Source organism: Temnothorax curvispinosus, unplaced genomic scaffold (assembly GCF_003070985.1).
Source record: "Temnothorax curvispinosus isolate PA1 unplaced genomic scaffold, ASM307098v1 QBEX01014232.1, whole genome shotgun sequence".
NCBI classification, from domain to species: domain Eukaryota; kingdom Metazoa; phylum Arthropoda; class Insecta; order Hymenoptera; family Formicidae; genus Temnothorax; species Temnothorax curvispinosus.
Window position 1 is genome coordinate 530 of NW_020224012.1, and position 14,463 is coordinate 14,992.

The 14,463-nt window shown below is 41.7% G+C and overlaps 3 protein-coding genes and 1 long non-coding RNA gene across 4 annotated transcripts; 2 read left to right on the forward strand and 2 right to left on the reverse strand.

Moving 5' to 3' along the window:
- Positions 1-1,651: 1,651 nt before the first annotated feature.
- Positions 1,652-2,739, forward strand: LOC112464429. The gene is made up of 3 exons (XR_003041920.1): positions 1,652-1,965; positions 2,141-2,269; positions 2,581-2,739. It is a non-coding gene; the product is annotated as an uncharacterized LOC112464429 (long non-coding RNA).
- A 42-nt stretch (positions 2,740-2,781) lies between these two features.
- LOC112464427 (inhibitor of nuclear factor kappa-B kinase subunit epsilon) lies at positions 2,782-6,210 on the forward strand. Its single transcript, XM_025031401.1, has 4 exons — positions 2,782-3,568; positions 3,820-4,993; positions 5,190-5,391; positions 5,515-6,210. Exons 1-4 carry the CDS (start codon positions 3,145-3,147, stop codon positions 5,950-5,952), a joined length of 2,238 nt encoding a protein of 745 aa, XP_024887169.1. The 5' UTR covers positions 2,782-3,144; the 3' UTR covers positions 5,953-6,210.
- A 71-nt stretch (positions 6,211-6,281) lies between these two features.
- Positions 6,282-9,555, reverse strand: LOC112464428 (protein VAC14 homolog). Its single transcript, XM_025031402.1, has 7 exons — positions 9,334-9,555; positions 8,754-9,135; positions 8,085-8,664; positions 7,254-7,825; positions 7,013-7,131; positions 6,843-6,922; positions 6,282-6,773 (listed from the first exon to the last, which is right to left on the reverse strand). Exons 1-7 carry the CDS (start codon positions 9,435-9,437, stop codon positions 6,463-6,465), a joined length of 2,148 nt encoding a protein of 715 aa, XP_024887170.1. The 5' UTR covers positions 9,438-9,555; the 3' UTR covers positions 6,282-6,462.
- Positions 9,556-9,901: 346 nt separating this feature from the next.
- LOC112464426 (nucleolar complex protein 3 homolog) lies at positions 9,902-13,616 on the reverse strand. Its single transcript, XM_025031400.1, has 10 exons — positions 13,383-13,616; positions 12,735-13,009; positions 12,345-12,642; positions 11,980-12,268; positions 11,557-11,891; positions 11,130-11,500; positions 10,884-11,048; positions 10,457-10,811; positions 10,282-10,379; positions 9,902-10,149 (listed from the first exon to the last, which is right to left on the reverse strand). Exons 1-10 carry the CDS (start codon positions 13,386-13,388, stop codon positions 9,939-9,941), a joined length of 2,403 nt encoding a protein of 800 aa, XP_024887168.1. The 5' UTR covers positions 13,389-13,616; the 3' UTR covers positions 9,902-9,938.
- Positions 13,617-14,463: the final 847 nt, after the last annotated feature.

Consider the following 14,463-nt stretch of genomic DNA (forward strand, 5'->3'; position numbering starts at 1 on the left):
AAAATGTCGCAATATTGCATATTGAAATCGCATGTCCCTACGTATATATGTGTATGTGCAGATTTGACGTGGCGCGTGGCATGACGGATCTTCCACCCGGCACCGCGGCGGCGGCGTTCCCGGGGAAGACGTATACGCGACGCGGACGCGACTTCCTAAAACCCTGACTTAATTAATTTATATATATAAGCGTCGATATGTTCCGAGATACAATGGCTCTATATCTGACTAATCGTAGATTTGTCATTTCAATAAAAAAAATTCTGACTCACCACGCCGATGTGCAACGGGCGGAGTTGTTCAGCCACGTAGCTACGATGATACTGTAACATACAAACATAAGATTCAAATTAAAGAAGCGTTCAAAATAATCAACATTTTTCAAAATATAATTTTTACGCGCAACTAATTTGTTTTCAATAAAATATTTAGCAACACAATCATCTGTGTTCACCGAAAACGATCTTTATAAGAGTAAAATTTTAGATAATCTTTTTCTCTAATTATTTTTAATTTATCGAGATAAAACAATTCGAATAAATAAAAAAGAACTATTTTAATTTTACGCAGATATAAAGAGATGATACTCACCCCAAGGTTGCTCCGCCGGTGCCCGATGCCTCTCCCAGGCCTCCTCCTCCTCTCAGGGGATACTTAGGCTTCATCGTCTCACCGCACAGGACACTCGCGAGAAACACTCGCGGATAATAAACTACAATCGCGCGCGGACTAATTTCATTAAAAGTCTTTCTCGCGCGATACTGTACGGCACTCCCGTTTAGAAAAGTCCTTTAGTCCGATTACTTGAACGGCACTCCCGAAGCAAACGCGACGAACCGGCTGCGGTTCGTTCATTCAATTAAATCGGCGGACGAGGGTACGTTAGCTTCCCCGTCTTTGAATTTTTATCCAAGCAGAACAAGAGTTTTGCTTGGGTAAAATCCTCGTACTGGGTACTGGAGCCTTCCCACCTCGCCAAGGTCGTACCCGTGGGAAGGAAAAGTACTTTTCTCTGTAATATAAAAGCGGGTAACATGAATTTTTCATGCAAATTTGAAGGAGTCGCGACGCCGCGTGCTCCGCGTCGTTCCGCGTTCATCACCGCGTTACCGGCGTTACGTTGTTAATGGGCGACGTAATAATGGGCGACGAAATGTTCCGAGATGTTGGCAACTTGGCGCGATATTACGCAAGTCGAGCGGACGGTTAATAAAGACACGCACTTCGTCAATCAGAGATACGCTGTTGAAATTAAATATCGCACGCACAATACGTTACCAAACTCGTAAATCGAGATTATGAAGCATTCACGAACGGGCGATGTATCGCGGCGTTCCGTTATCACCGATCGAATCACCGGAATCACTTGACACGATCAATATCTCTCAGCCCTTTTTCCCTACGGAGAGAATCGGAGCTAAATCACACGACACGTCCGGCACGTCAGCGTTCTTCGCGAATCCAGACATGGCGGAAGGAGCGACTGTCACTCGCGAATATCACAGCGCGAAACTGCAAAGCAAGTCGTTCATACATACCTCCGCCTCGACGTCTCGAGTGAGCGCGTCGCGCGACACGTTCATTCCGATAAACACCTCATTCACTCTAAATTGTTTTACACACACGGCACACGGCGCGCGGTACTCGATCGCGTAGCGCGTATTCCCGCGGCCCGCGAAACGAGGAAGCAGGAATGCCAATCACCGAAACGAGCGCGTTCCGAAAACAGCACGAAGCACGGTGACGTCGGTGACGAGCGCGCGCGAAGCACAAACACTTCCTACCGGTGCGAGATTCCTCGGAAGAATGATAACTGAGTCACTCACGCAGGTAACACTACTCCGAGCGTTGACGGAAACAAGTGACAAGTCCGCTCATCGCCAGAAACAACGTTGAAAACGCGCCGATCTTCGAGGTACGGAGCTTTCGAGTTCAACGGTCACGCCGCTAGTACGGACTGCGCAGGTGCCTACACTGCCTACTACATCACCGTCACCGTATCGATCCGCCGCGCCGGCGGCGCGGAGCGGCGCATGACGTCACGGCCTACGCGCGCGGCCGCGGCCGGTTCAAAAATACCGAAAACTTTCAACGAACAATAAAAGACAACGTATGCCGAATCTTTCGTTAACATTCACAGGTTTAACTGGCTGTATTCTACGTTCTGCGTTCTGTCTCGGTGGTGTCTGGTCGACGTAGCTGTCTCTCGAAACGCGAGTGTTATATACATATATCGCGAACACGTAGTGATCATTAGCCTGGCGATTACGTAACTCCCTCATACTACGTTTACGCGAGCGTTACTTCTGTAGTAACTTACGTTATATCATTCGTTTACGCAGAGTAACGTATCGTAAGTTACTACAAAATCCCGTTTACGCGACGGACGTATCGTAAGTTACTACAGAAGTAACGCTCGCATAAACGTAGTAACAGTCAGTACGTGAGGGATATCGAGGCGACGGTGGCTGTTTACGCGGAACAGATATTTTTGCGCGATTTATCTATATTTAAAAAATATAATATAAAATAAGGTAAAAAAAAATATAATACAAAATAAGGTAAAAATATCATCAACAGGTGCAATCAGATGCAACTCCCGGGCCGGCCGAGCGCGCGGCCGCCGCGGCCAGTATAATATCCCCTCCAGCTGGCTAGTTCAGACACGAACCATTAGCACGGACGCAAACCATGTGCGGTTACCGAGCGATACGACGTAGTTGAGTTGCACTTTCTCAGGCGGCGCGTCGGAAAATGCAACACAGCAACACACGAAAAAGACCGGGATGGCCTCTCTCAGGTTTCTCTCTGCCATGTGCTACTCCAAGCCCAACCTGCCCAACGCTGTCTTTTAATATCCAAGCCAAGACGCCAAATCATCTGTACTCGAGATTCAGGAATACGCTGCCTGACGCTGCTCCTAACATTCCGGCCGAGAATGCTTCTTGGAGATCGACGACTTTCTAACGGAGACGCGTCGACGTACGTCCATCGACACGACACGGAGAAACGCGGAAGGTGTCACGTACGTGACGTCACGAGAGGAGTCAGGACTGTCAGGAGAGCGCGTACCGTGAGCAAAGAGACGTCGAGGAAGTTGGCGAAAACCGTTCGTCCGAGTCGGAGAAGCCTCGCGCGAACGACATGTCGTTCCTACGTGGGTCCGCCAACTATGTCTGGTGCACGACCAGCGTGCTCGGCAAGGGGGCGACCGGCGCGGTGTTCCAGGGTGTCAACAAGAACAACGGGGAACCGGTCGCGGTCAAGACTTTCAATCAGCTGAGCCACATGCGGCCGCACGACGTGCAGGTGCGGGAATTTGAAGTCCTGAAGAAGGTCAAGCACGAGAACATCGTGAAGCTGCTGGCGATCGAGGAGGAGCAGGACGGCAGGGGGAAGGTGATCGTCATGGAGCTCTGCACCGGCGGCAGCCTCTTCAACATCCTGGATGACCCGGAGAACACGTACGGCCTCGCGGAGAGCGAGTTCCTGCTGGTGCTCGAGCACCTCTCAGCTGGCATGAAGCACCTGCGCGACAACAATTTAGTTCACCGTGATTTGAAGCCAGGTAAGAGATCCACGAGACACGTCACTCGTGATATCATGACATGATACATACAGAAGATACAATCGGGAAATCTATAAAGCTAAAGTAATGCTCTTGTTTTTCTTGTTACAAAACACAATTTTTCATTTAGTTTTATTCAAAACCGATGTCGCGTGACTTTGTTCTCACTTATATTCTCAACACTTTACATGTACATGTTTTGCACTCGGAAGTCGGAGTTTCTTGGTTATCCTCTGTTTCTTCTCGCGCAGGTAATATAATGAAATTCATCGCTGACGATGGCAGTACGATATACAAGCTTACTGACTTCGGAGCAGCTCGGGAATTGCAGGAGGATCAGCAGTTTGTTTCGCTGTACGGCACTGAAGAGTACCTGCATCCGGATATGTACGAACGCGCGGTTCTGAGAAAACCCGTCGGCAAGACCTTCGGTGCGACCGTTGATTTGTGGTCCATAGGTGTGACTCTCTATCACGTTGCGACGGGTAATCTGCCGTTCAGGCCGTTCGGCGGGCGAAGAAATAAGGAGACTATGTTCTACATCACCACGAAGAAGGCGTCGGGCGTGATATCTGGGCTGCAGACTTCGGAGAACGGGCCAATCGAGTGGAGCAGGGAATTGCCGCAGACCTGCCAGCTGAGCACGGGCCTGAAGAAGATAGTGACTCCGCTGTTGGCCGGCTTACTCGAGGTCGATCCGCAAAGGATCTGGAGCTTTGAGCGATTCTTCAGCGAGGTCACAGACACGCTTTGCAGAAAACCCGTTCATATATTTAACATTCATAGAGCCAGCTTGATTAAGGTCTTCCTACATCCAGAAGAGAAGCTAGTCGCTTTGCAAATACACATTCAGGACCAGACCGAAATTATGCCTCACGCGCAGATTCTTCTTCTCGGGGAGGTTCCCCTCACGAATCTCGTCGAGGAGTCTACGCCAGGCAAGGGATATCCCAATACTAGCAACGACAAACCATTGATGCTGTTTTCGCGAGAGAATAACAACGTCGTGTTGCCGACGGAGACCGAGCTGCCTAAATTTCCCGTCTTCGCGAATCTCGTTTCCGTAGAGAACGACGCGAGCCAAGCTAAAGTCGCGTGCTCCGTAGGACACGTCTGTAAACGTAGAATCGACAAACTGGCTTTGTGCAGCAAATTGTCACGGGACGCCATAGACGCGTTCAGCGGTCTCTTATCTACGGAGCTTACTCGAGTGTTGGAAAAATGTCAGCATTCGAAAGAATTTACAAAAGCGGTGGAGGATACTGTCCTGGCGGTAGAGAGAAGCGAGACCTTTGCCAGGCACGTGTTCCGAAAGTTTGGCAGTCAAACTGCGGTGGAGGTCAAAAGCTGGCGAAAAGAATTAGACGTGAAGAGCAAGGAACTTATGAGCGAACTGACTCCAGCAATAGTGCAACTTCATCAGAGGTAAGTTATCTCAAAAGATGCAAAACATCTAAATACTGCATTTGAGAAAATTCACCGAATAGAAAAAAGGATTAATTTCATTGACAGCGAGCGGTTGTTCTCCCGTTTCTGAGCATTCAATTCTTACGATCTTGCGATTCGCAATATGAAATGTAATTTCATGAAATGTAGGTAATTAGCGTAAATATTATTGCAGATATGTAAAAGAGGGCAGCTTGCGTGGAGAATGGGATAACAGTACTCGCGGTTTGTGGTGCCCGTGGGCCACGAAAGCGAGCCAAAGGGCAGCGACGTTGGTCGATCGCCTGAGGGATGGGTGGCAACATTTACTGAGGGACAGGGCTACTCGTAGTCTCACTTACAACGACGAACAATTCCATGTTCTTGAACGCATAAAGGTACGTACATTTACGTATCGAGTTTCCTAATCCGTTATTACAAATTAAGACAGAAATAGAAAACTCGCACGAATTATTTCTCGCGAGATTCATTGAAATGTCGCAATCTCCTTCATTAAACAGGTCACGGAAACGGGACGTCGATTGAAAGCGCTTCTCGAGACGGAGTGTATACCGGCAATGACGCAGCGATCCGAGTGCGTCGCCGATTGGTATAAAATGGCACAAACAGTCTTCCTACAGACTCAGATATTAGACAAGGATATCGACAGTTACGAACGCGTGCTGGAATCGTTCTCCTATCGTTTGTCGCAAGAGAGCAAGGAGCGCAATGAGAATCTTTTGCACTCGTTGGATAGGCTGCCCGGCAAATCGAAAACGATCGAAAAAACGAGCGTGCCAGTGCAGGAAAGCACGAAGAAATGGCGCAACATCTGTGACACGCAAGAACACATCGCGATGCTACTTTGTGAAAACGGTCTGCTTATAGACCAACTTGACCATTTGTCAACAATTGAGAGGATGGAAGAAGACATGGCCGATGCGGGATATGAATTTTAATATACGCGTCTATCATTTCTTTATCAATCTGACAATAATTACGAGATAAAGACTGAAACTTAGACCGGTATTCATAGTCGGTTCTTATAGTCATTAACCAATCACAAAGCCGTATTAGTATCTTAAGACTTAAGACGGTCTTAAAATAAAAACCGACTATGAATACCGGCCTTAGAATGTATATATTAGAACTCCGATATATCCGTACGATTTGTTAGTGTATAAATTGTTAAGGTAAATGTTAAATAAATTCGTACTTCTATTCCCTCGTCTAAATGACTTAAGATTTTACTTCAAGATCAACGATATGACCGTTTATTTTCAACGAGTAACGATTGCGTTTCAATAAATAATAATTATATTTTTATATAACAAAGCTAAACATAAGTTTTACATTATGCAGTAAAATTATGCGGTAAAAAATTAGCAAGTCAGGCGTGTCTTTTCTCTTATATGCGTTGTAAAATCCGTGCGTACGAATTTTCGCGCGTGAAAAAAGGAACGCGTGATTCATACATCTACGTGACTAGTATTCCTCTCGACTAAGGAATTCAGTCTTTGTTTGCGCTTTTGTTCCCTGTGGTGCTCTTGTACTGCATGGAAATGTTTCAACAGTTTGTTGAAATCGAACGGGCAATTAGCATCAGTTTTCTCCTGCGAGTGATCACTTTTAGATATCGGCTTCGTAGCTGGAGGTATCGCCGCTAAACGACGTTGCAAAGTAGCGTAGGCATCACTCTGCGGCAGGATCATGAGCAAGCCGTATAATGCATATATTAAAGCATCATTCTTCTCCCATTCCAAAAGCTGCAATCTCAGATCTTGAACAAAAAAAGAAGAAGAAATGTAACGCGCTTTTAATATTCTTATTAGCAATGCCACATACTTACAAGTAAATATCGGTGATTCTATTAACTGTACCAATTTATCTATCTCCGTTAGGAACTCCACTGTAACCTCTATATTTTCGCTGATATATACAGACGTTGTGTTAAGGTCTTAAAAACATTCGTTGAAATAATAAAAGTAGAATGAGAGAGAGGAATAGAATAAAGGATACAAAGATCGAATGATGTTGCACGCGTGTCGGTAATGTTGAGACAGGAGACACAGGGCGACTGTTGCAACTGGATTGTGACACCAGGATACATACAGGCACTCGAATAACGCGCAACTGTCCTAAAAAAAAATTCCAGTCATGAATATTGTTTTATTTATATAGCTGATTGTAACGGAACTGATACCATCACGTTCGACTAAATAAAATTTCACGGGAAAGCTGAATATACGGAGAAACTTACTGGAGAGTCCAAATGCCTAAGTTTGTTGCGCAAATCAAATAACTCGGAACTGGTTAACAGGATAACGTTCAGGGTTTGTATCATTGTACAGGCGAAGCTTAAATTTTGTTCTTCCAGCAGTATCTTGGCCAGAGTTTTGTATATATCCTCCGCGCTCAGAAGCGTACACAGCTCTCTTATAATGAAAGTGCCCCGTTCTTCCAGTAAATGTCTGTCGGTCGAGAAGAGTCTCAATAAATTGATTATAAACTTTGTGAAATACTTGTTCTGCATCTTTGCGTTGGGATCGGCCGCTACCGCCTCCGGAGATTTCGAGCTGATAATCTCAGCCATTACCACTAAAGTCTGTTGCACCACCTCGTCGGAAGTGTCACTTAAAGATTTCATTAATATCGGAAACAAGTCCTCGATGTGATTAAACATTTTTTGTGGAATGTTTATAAACAAGTGATGTATCCATTTTAAAACTGCAACTTTAGTTTGGACCGACAGGTACAGTAAGTGTTTCGTAAGCACCTCCACTACGCTGGCGAGATCTAAGTTTTCAGCCAGAGAATGATCTTGTGTTACATCTGAAAGTGAAAGAAAAAGGAAATCTATTATTATTATTATTATTACCACATATGCACAATATGTTTTCCAAATGATACAAAGATTAATGTTTAATTCTCTCTCCCAAACTTGCAAATAATTTAATCACACAAATGATTAGAATTTTAAATCGCGTCTGATCTCAAACAACCGTCGCAGTAATTTGAAATACTCGTGTTATGTTAGAAACGATTCAAAATGCCGCTTAACTCATCACAATGCAATTGAATTGCTGCTTACCATCCTTCTCTTTTGTAGGATGTACCTTTTCTTGATCCTTGTTTGTAATTTCTGTACTCTTGACGATTATTAATTTCATTAAATTTGCATTTACTTGCGTTGCCGTTTCTTTAATACTTTTGCGTGTGTCGCCGTCGTAGGCCAAGCAGGGCAAAACGGCCACGAGAATGCCGGACATGTACGGTAACATAAGCGGCCCGGAAAGATGTACGAACTCCTTGATCCATGTGATGGCGGTCAATTGAAGCAGCTCGTCGCTACTCTGAGCATGTGTAATCAGTATGTTTATCATGGCCGGAAAATCCACTCTCGCGGGATTGGCTTTTATGCTACGTAAAAATTCACCGAGAACCGTATCCGTGACCTTCTTGATCTCCGGCGTTGGGTCCTCCAGTATCCTGAACAATCCGTCGAGTATCTCAGGTAGAAATATTGTGAAGTCCATATTGGGCACCGCGTCCAGCACGGATACCCATGATATCACAAACTGTCTGCCAAATGGGTTCTTCGTATAGATACGCTCGCGCAACAGAGGCATGAATCCGACTAAATCGAAGAGGCCGCTTTCCGTCACGATGTCCTGAAAACAGAATATGCGTGAGAGTGTGAGAGTTGTAAAAAGAGGAGAAATTGCATCTTTAAGAATTCTTTAAAGTATTCGCCGGCTACCTTCATTAGTCTGTCGAGTAACTCTGTGGCGTTTTTTATACTTTGCTCAGAGTCGCAAGCCAGTTTGCTGAGAGCGGCGAAAATGTCTGTAAACTGAGGCAGTACCGCGCCCCTTGCCACTTTGACTACGTTGTACAGACTCTCGCAGGCATAGTATCGGACTCTCAGATCGGCGTCACAGAAACATGCTAGGATTGGGTGAATCAGGTCCTCTATGTATTGACCAGTGTCCTTTCCAAGACCGACCGCGATCGCTGCGAGGCCTATCAAACCGCCCTTGCGCGTATGCGGATTCTGCGAGGTGGCGAAGTCCTGCCCAAGAACCTTCAGCAGTCTCTTGATCTGCACGGTGTTATTGTGAGCCGCAAACTCCTTCACCATCCTGTCGGATTAACAAAAAGCATATATCGATCAATCATTAAACGGAGCGAGGCTTCTTGCGTAGTAATAATCTACAACTTCTTTAAGGACTGCTTAACTGCGACTCGGGAGATCGATAGGAACCTGGGGAAAAGAAGAGGAAAGGGCTCCGTGAAACGCGCAGCGATGCAATTGTACACATAGTACAGAATAACCTTACTTCTCTATCTCCACGGCGGCTGGCTTCCGTTTCTCGTACAACTTGTCATTGAGGGATCGTACGCATGCCGCGCTCAGGGGCGCGTAATCCCTCTCGGACATCATCCTGGGCGAAATATTATGACGTGCTCCTGGCTTCTCTGGATAATGTCAAAGCGTGTCAAAACACATAACCACAAATCGCAATTCGGAGTATTCGGACGTGCGCGGATAGGAATGTGATTGATAGACGGAATCCGCGGAATCGGAGACGTTCGGCAATCGTCGCGTCGTCGTGCGTCAAGCGAACGAGCGCGAACGAGTCCGTTCGTTCGTGCTCGATCTCCAATTCAGCTTTAGAGCGACTTAGACTCAACTTGGATTAATTTATCAAATATTAATTGCTATAATACGGACTATTAATTATTTATTAATTCATTTGATATGTGGAAAGATTAAATTAGAAACGATGAATTGTACAGCTCAAGATTTTTGACTTTGCTGGCTAAATTAATTGTCGTCCTAAAGTTTCTAAATAAAGAAATTATTCTAAATATTGTTGTGAAATTTATCGATCGAAACATCGATACTTTTTTATATACATTCCATCCTTTATTATTATACTTGTTACAAATTACTTTTACAGGCTTTGTAAAAGTCCACATGCCCGTCCGCAAATAAGTTGCCGACATCGACAGTATTAACATATTCCTCGAGTTTAGGACTCATGCTATAATTCACCGGTGCTTTTTTAACTGTAATCTTCTTTGGAATAGGCACAGCAGGCTTAAACGTTACACCCGCAGGATCATATTCCGTGTAGAGCTCCTCTGGCGATCTAAAATTAATAAAATGAACAATGTAAAAAGATCCAACACAATTATATCTATATATTTAACAAAAATGTGTACGATAAGAAGATACGTACAACAATAATTTATCATAATTGTTAAACAAAATCGGTACTCACAACTTCGCAATTTCGATAGCCAAGCTGCCCTCACCGCTCGTAGGTGTGGTGTACGCTATATTTCTAGCGAGTTGTCGTACTACACTGTGATAATGACGCTGTAAGATCAATTATTATGTTATCCGTCGTTCGATCGTCTTCAAGCAAAAGAAGTATCGCATTAAAGATAATATACCTGTAAAGCAACGAGCTCATATAACGCGGTGCAGTGAGCGTTACAATAATCAGGTTCCTCAATTTCGACCTGGTAATGACCGTCGCCGGTGCAGTCGGTGTCCAATAAAACGTGAGCCGTTTTTCCAAGCTGCATCACTTGTTTGATAATACCGAGAGTTCCCAGCGTCGCGTTGTGCTGCGACTGTAAGGCCAGGGTGCTTATTCTCTTTACAAAGGCTATCATACGTGTCTGCGTGATCCTCTTTCGCTGATGAATGAGAATCTGCAGCAACGTCTGCAGTACGATCTCAGTTTCCGCGTGCGTCCTTCCGCAGTGGACTTTCAATATATTTTTATACAAATGCACATAAAATCTATATAAGAAAGAGATAATATCAGGAATATGATTCCTTCCGTACATGGAGGGGAAATTATTATATACAAACCTGTACGGATCGATATTCAATGCTGCAGCTTGTCCAGATAATATTGTAAATATACATTGAACACAGTGCAGTTGTTCCCTCAATCCCAAATTACCCTCTTCTATTAATCTATCTATGGCGCTTACTAAATCTTGGTAAAAATTTATATTGATACAGTGCGCAAATCTGGAATGTATAAACATGATATTCGAGTAAAATATATATAGCAAATATATAAAGAGATACAAGTAGCAATATATAAATTACTTGGCTAATCCTTCCAGACACACGGATAATACTTTACTATTGGGAGCTTGTTTCAGAATTCTGAAGTATATAGTAAATATTATGCTCGTTATTTCCGTGAGAATCTTCTGTTTCGCCTGCTTATTTTCTTCAGCCTTCGTTTCGAGCATTTCTTTCTCCACTTGCTCTAGGTTTTTGCTCTTCTTCCTTTCCCGTCTGCTTAACGCGAGTATCCTTTGTTTATGAGACATGAGCTTTTTCTGCTTTGTTTCGTCCTCCTTTTCCTTGTCCAGATTGACATCTTTGATGCGAAGGGCCAATAACACTGCTATAACCTCAGGATGTACAGAATGTTTCCTCGACTTGATGTACTGATTTAATTTTCGAACTATCTGAAATTTTATTAGTGCAATAAATATGTTACGATAACTTTTCTGTTGTAACTTACTGTGAGAGATAGCTGACCACGTTTGTCTTCTTTGAATATTTGAGAAATACATTGTGCAACTTTTTCTCTTACGCTGCTCCGTTTATTATCCAATAACGGAAGAATGTAATTAGCTATATTAACGGAAAAATTAAAATACGGGTGAACGGTAAGAAGCTCGCACATGCATGATACAGCTGTCTCGCCCAATTGTATTTCTCGCTCGTTTGCTGATCGTGCGTTCCCTTTCTTTCTTCTCAAAATCTTAGATATTTTTTCGAGCTTCTGCAAATAGTTTTTATAATTCCTCAACAAGGTAGCTTCATAATTCTGCAGCGCAAGAGTATCTTTCTTCACTAAAGTCATAGATAAAATTGATTAGAACCTATTAATAATGTATATATTATGCAATCTTTTTGCAAGCTTGTATATATGTATACATACACTTTACTCCTTCCTGAGAAGTCTGCAGAATACTGTAAGATGGTAGCAAGTCTTTAAAGATTTCTAAAAGGGACACCATTGCCAGTTTCCTGATTGTTATGTAAACTTCTGAAGCTCTTTCATCCATCATGTCTAGCAATATCTTGAAATTTCCGGATTTAAGTTCTGGGTTTTCTAATATGCCGCTCGAAAGTATGCCTATCTTGAAACGCTTGGATCTCAGTATTTCCTCGCGACACGCCAGAAGTTCGATGGTAGATACTGGTTTATCAGTCACTTGCAAGTTATTCTGAGCAAAAAATTCCAATAGATAACATATTTTAAATTTTATATTACATTTCTGAAATATATAATTTAAGTCTTACATGTGTATCCATATCCATTTCCGTATCACTATTTTCCTCTTGCTGATTATCCTCCTTGCTTTTTTCCGGGCCCTTATTATCTGTATCTTCATTCCCTTCTTCGTTTAAAATTTTACTGTCTTCTTCAATAATACGTTTCTTTATAAAGCCGTTTTGTGTTTTTATGGGAAGCAACATGCGAATTGACTTCCCTCCTGTCTCCTCCACAATTTTTGCAACATTATTCTCATACAGTTCTTCTAACGGTTGATTATTTTCTATTTTTTTTCTTTTTCTCTCGCTCAAGCCTTCGTCTGCTCTAAAACCAATAGATACAAGAACAATAAATATACATACATGTACGATTTATAGACGATATAGAAGATTACAGATTACAAACTATAACCGTACTCGTTTAATTGAATCTGTTTTAACAAATTATAGGATTTGTTGGATATAGCGTTATTTAGGAAATTTAAATCATCCTCGTCAACCATATCCATCAAATCTCTTCCATGATCGCTCTCTTCTTCCTCTTCTGCTATTTCTGGACGAGGTGGTGCTGATTTCTGAGGTTGTTTCTTTGGTGATTTATGTCGTCGAGTTTTAAGCTTCCCTTGCTTTGAAAGCTTTGTCTTCGTCTGATTATTCCTCTTAATTTTACTGATTTTTTGCTTTCTTAATTTCTATAAAATAAATAATTGCATAAAATACTTATTTTAAGTAAAACTCTTTAATTTCTCATTAAATTTAGATAAAGATTTATTAATAATACAAGTCACTTTACACACAAAATTAATACAATTAAAATAAAAGTTTATAAAAATATGCTCCTTCATGATTAAAAATTTAACGTGAAATCAATAATTGTATATAGATTTACAAAATAAATATAACGCATAAAAAACTACATAACTTCTGTAAATAAAATGTATCATATATGTAGGAATTTAGTTTCAATTCTAATTTAATTTTTGTGAAATTAAGACAAAAATTTTCAAGAGGTTAGGTACGAATTATATCTATTAAAATAACATATATTAAACTTTTTTAACTTACCCCCATATTTATAGCATATAAATAGCTAAACTATTGTTTTCAATGTAATTTTAACTTTATAAAATCACACACTAAAAAAATAGAGTATCATACAGTTCCTAAGCCAAAGTAAACGAAATGTGTCCACGTGCGTTTTCATATATCGACTGAGACAAAAAATTGTAGGTATTTATGTCGACGGTCGATATTTATACATTATACAAAAATATACGAAAATATAGAATATATAGATTATAAAAATAAAACAAACTGGTGATTCCCTGGGGATCCTAAAGCGAAGGCCGAACTTCCTCGAAGTCGGTAATGTCAACATTTCTAATCCTGTTTTCTCTATATCTGTCCTTGTTTAACTTTACTTCGTCTCTCATTTACGTCTTTTAGTGATCAGGATATAACATAGAAAAGAACATTTTTTTTACTTAAAAAATAAAAATATATTCTTAAAATAAGATTAAAAGAACATGCAAAGTTTAACGTTATTCGTTTTCTTTGTTCCCCTATAAAAAATTCCTAAAAAATACCTATTTTTAAAGACGTTCTCCGGCTCAACTTGTATATTCATGTTTAAAAAGAAAAATTTATTTTACTGAAGTTAAAATTAATAATTTTTATATTTTAAAATAGTAGACAAACTTTATGGCGGCAGTGTGGTCTAGTGGTAGAGCGCCAGACTCGTAATCTGAGGAACCAGGTTCGAGTCCACTAGAGCCGTGGAATTTTTTCCGAAAGCTGCGCCCCTTCGTGCAAGATTCAGCCCCTTGTGCGGAGAAAACTGGGCTCCGTCTTTCGGAAAGAGACGTTAAGCCGTTGGTCCAAAGGAGGAAACAGTAAGGATGTGCTGAATTCATTAAAATAAAAGGAATTTGAAATTATGTATCAGTGCGGAAAGAAGAAGGAATAGTAAGTGTTTATTTTTTGCTTAATTAAATTCAATCAAAATTTTTGTACTTTATTAAATTCCAAGGCGTCTAGCAACGCCAAGTTTTTTTACAAGAAAAATTTATTTATTTTATTTTAATTAAATATTTTTATTTTGTACCGTTATCTCTTTAATTCTTTGTGATTAAAATGATTCTTTGTA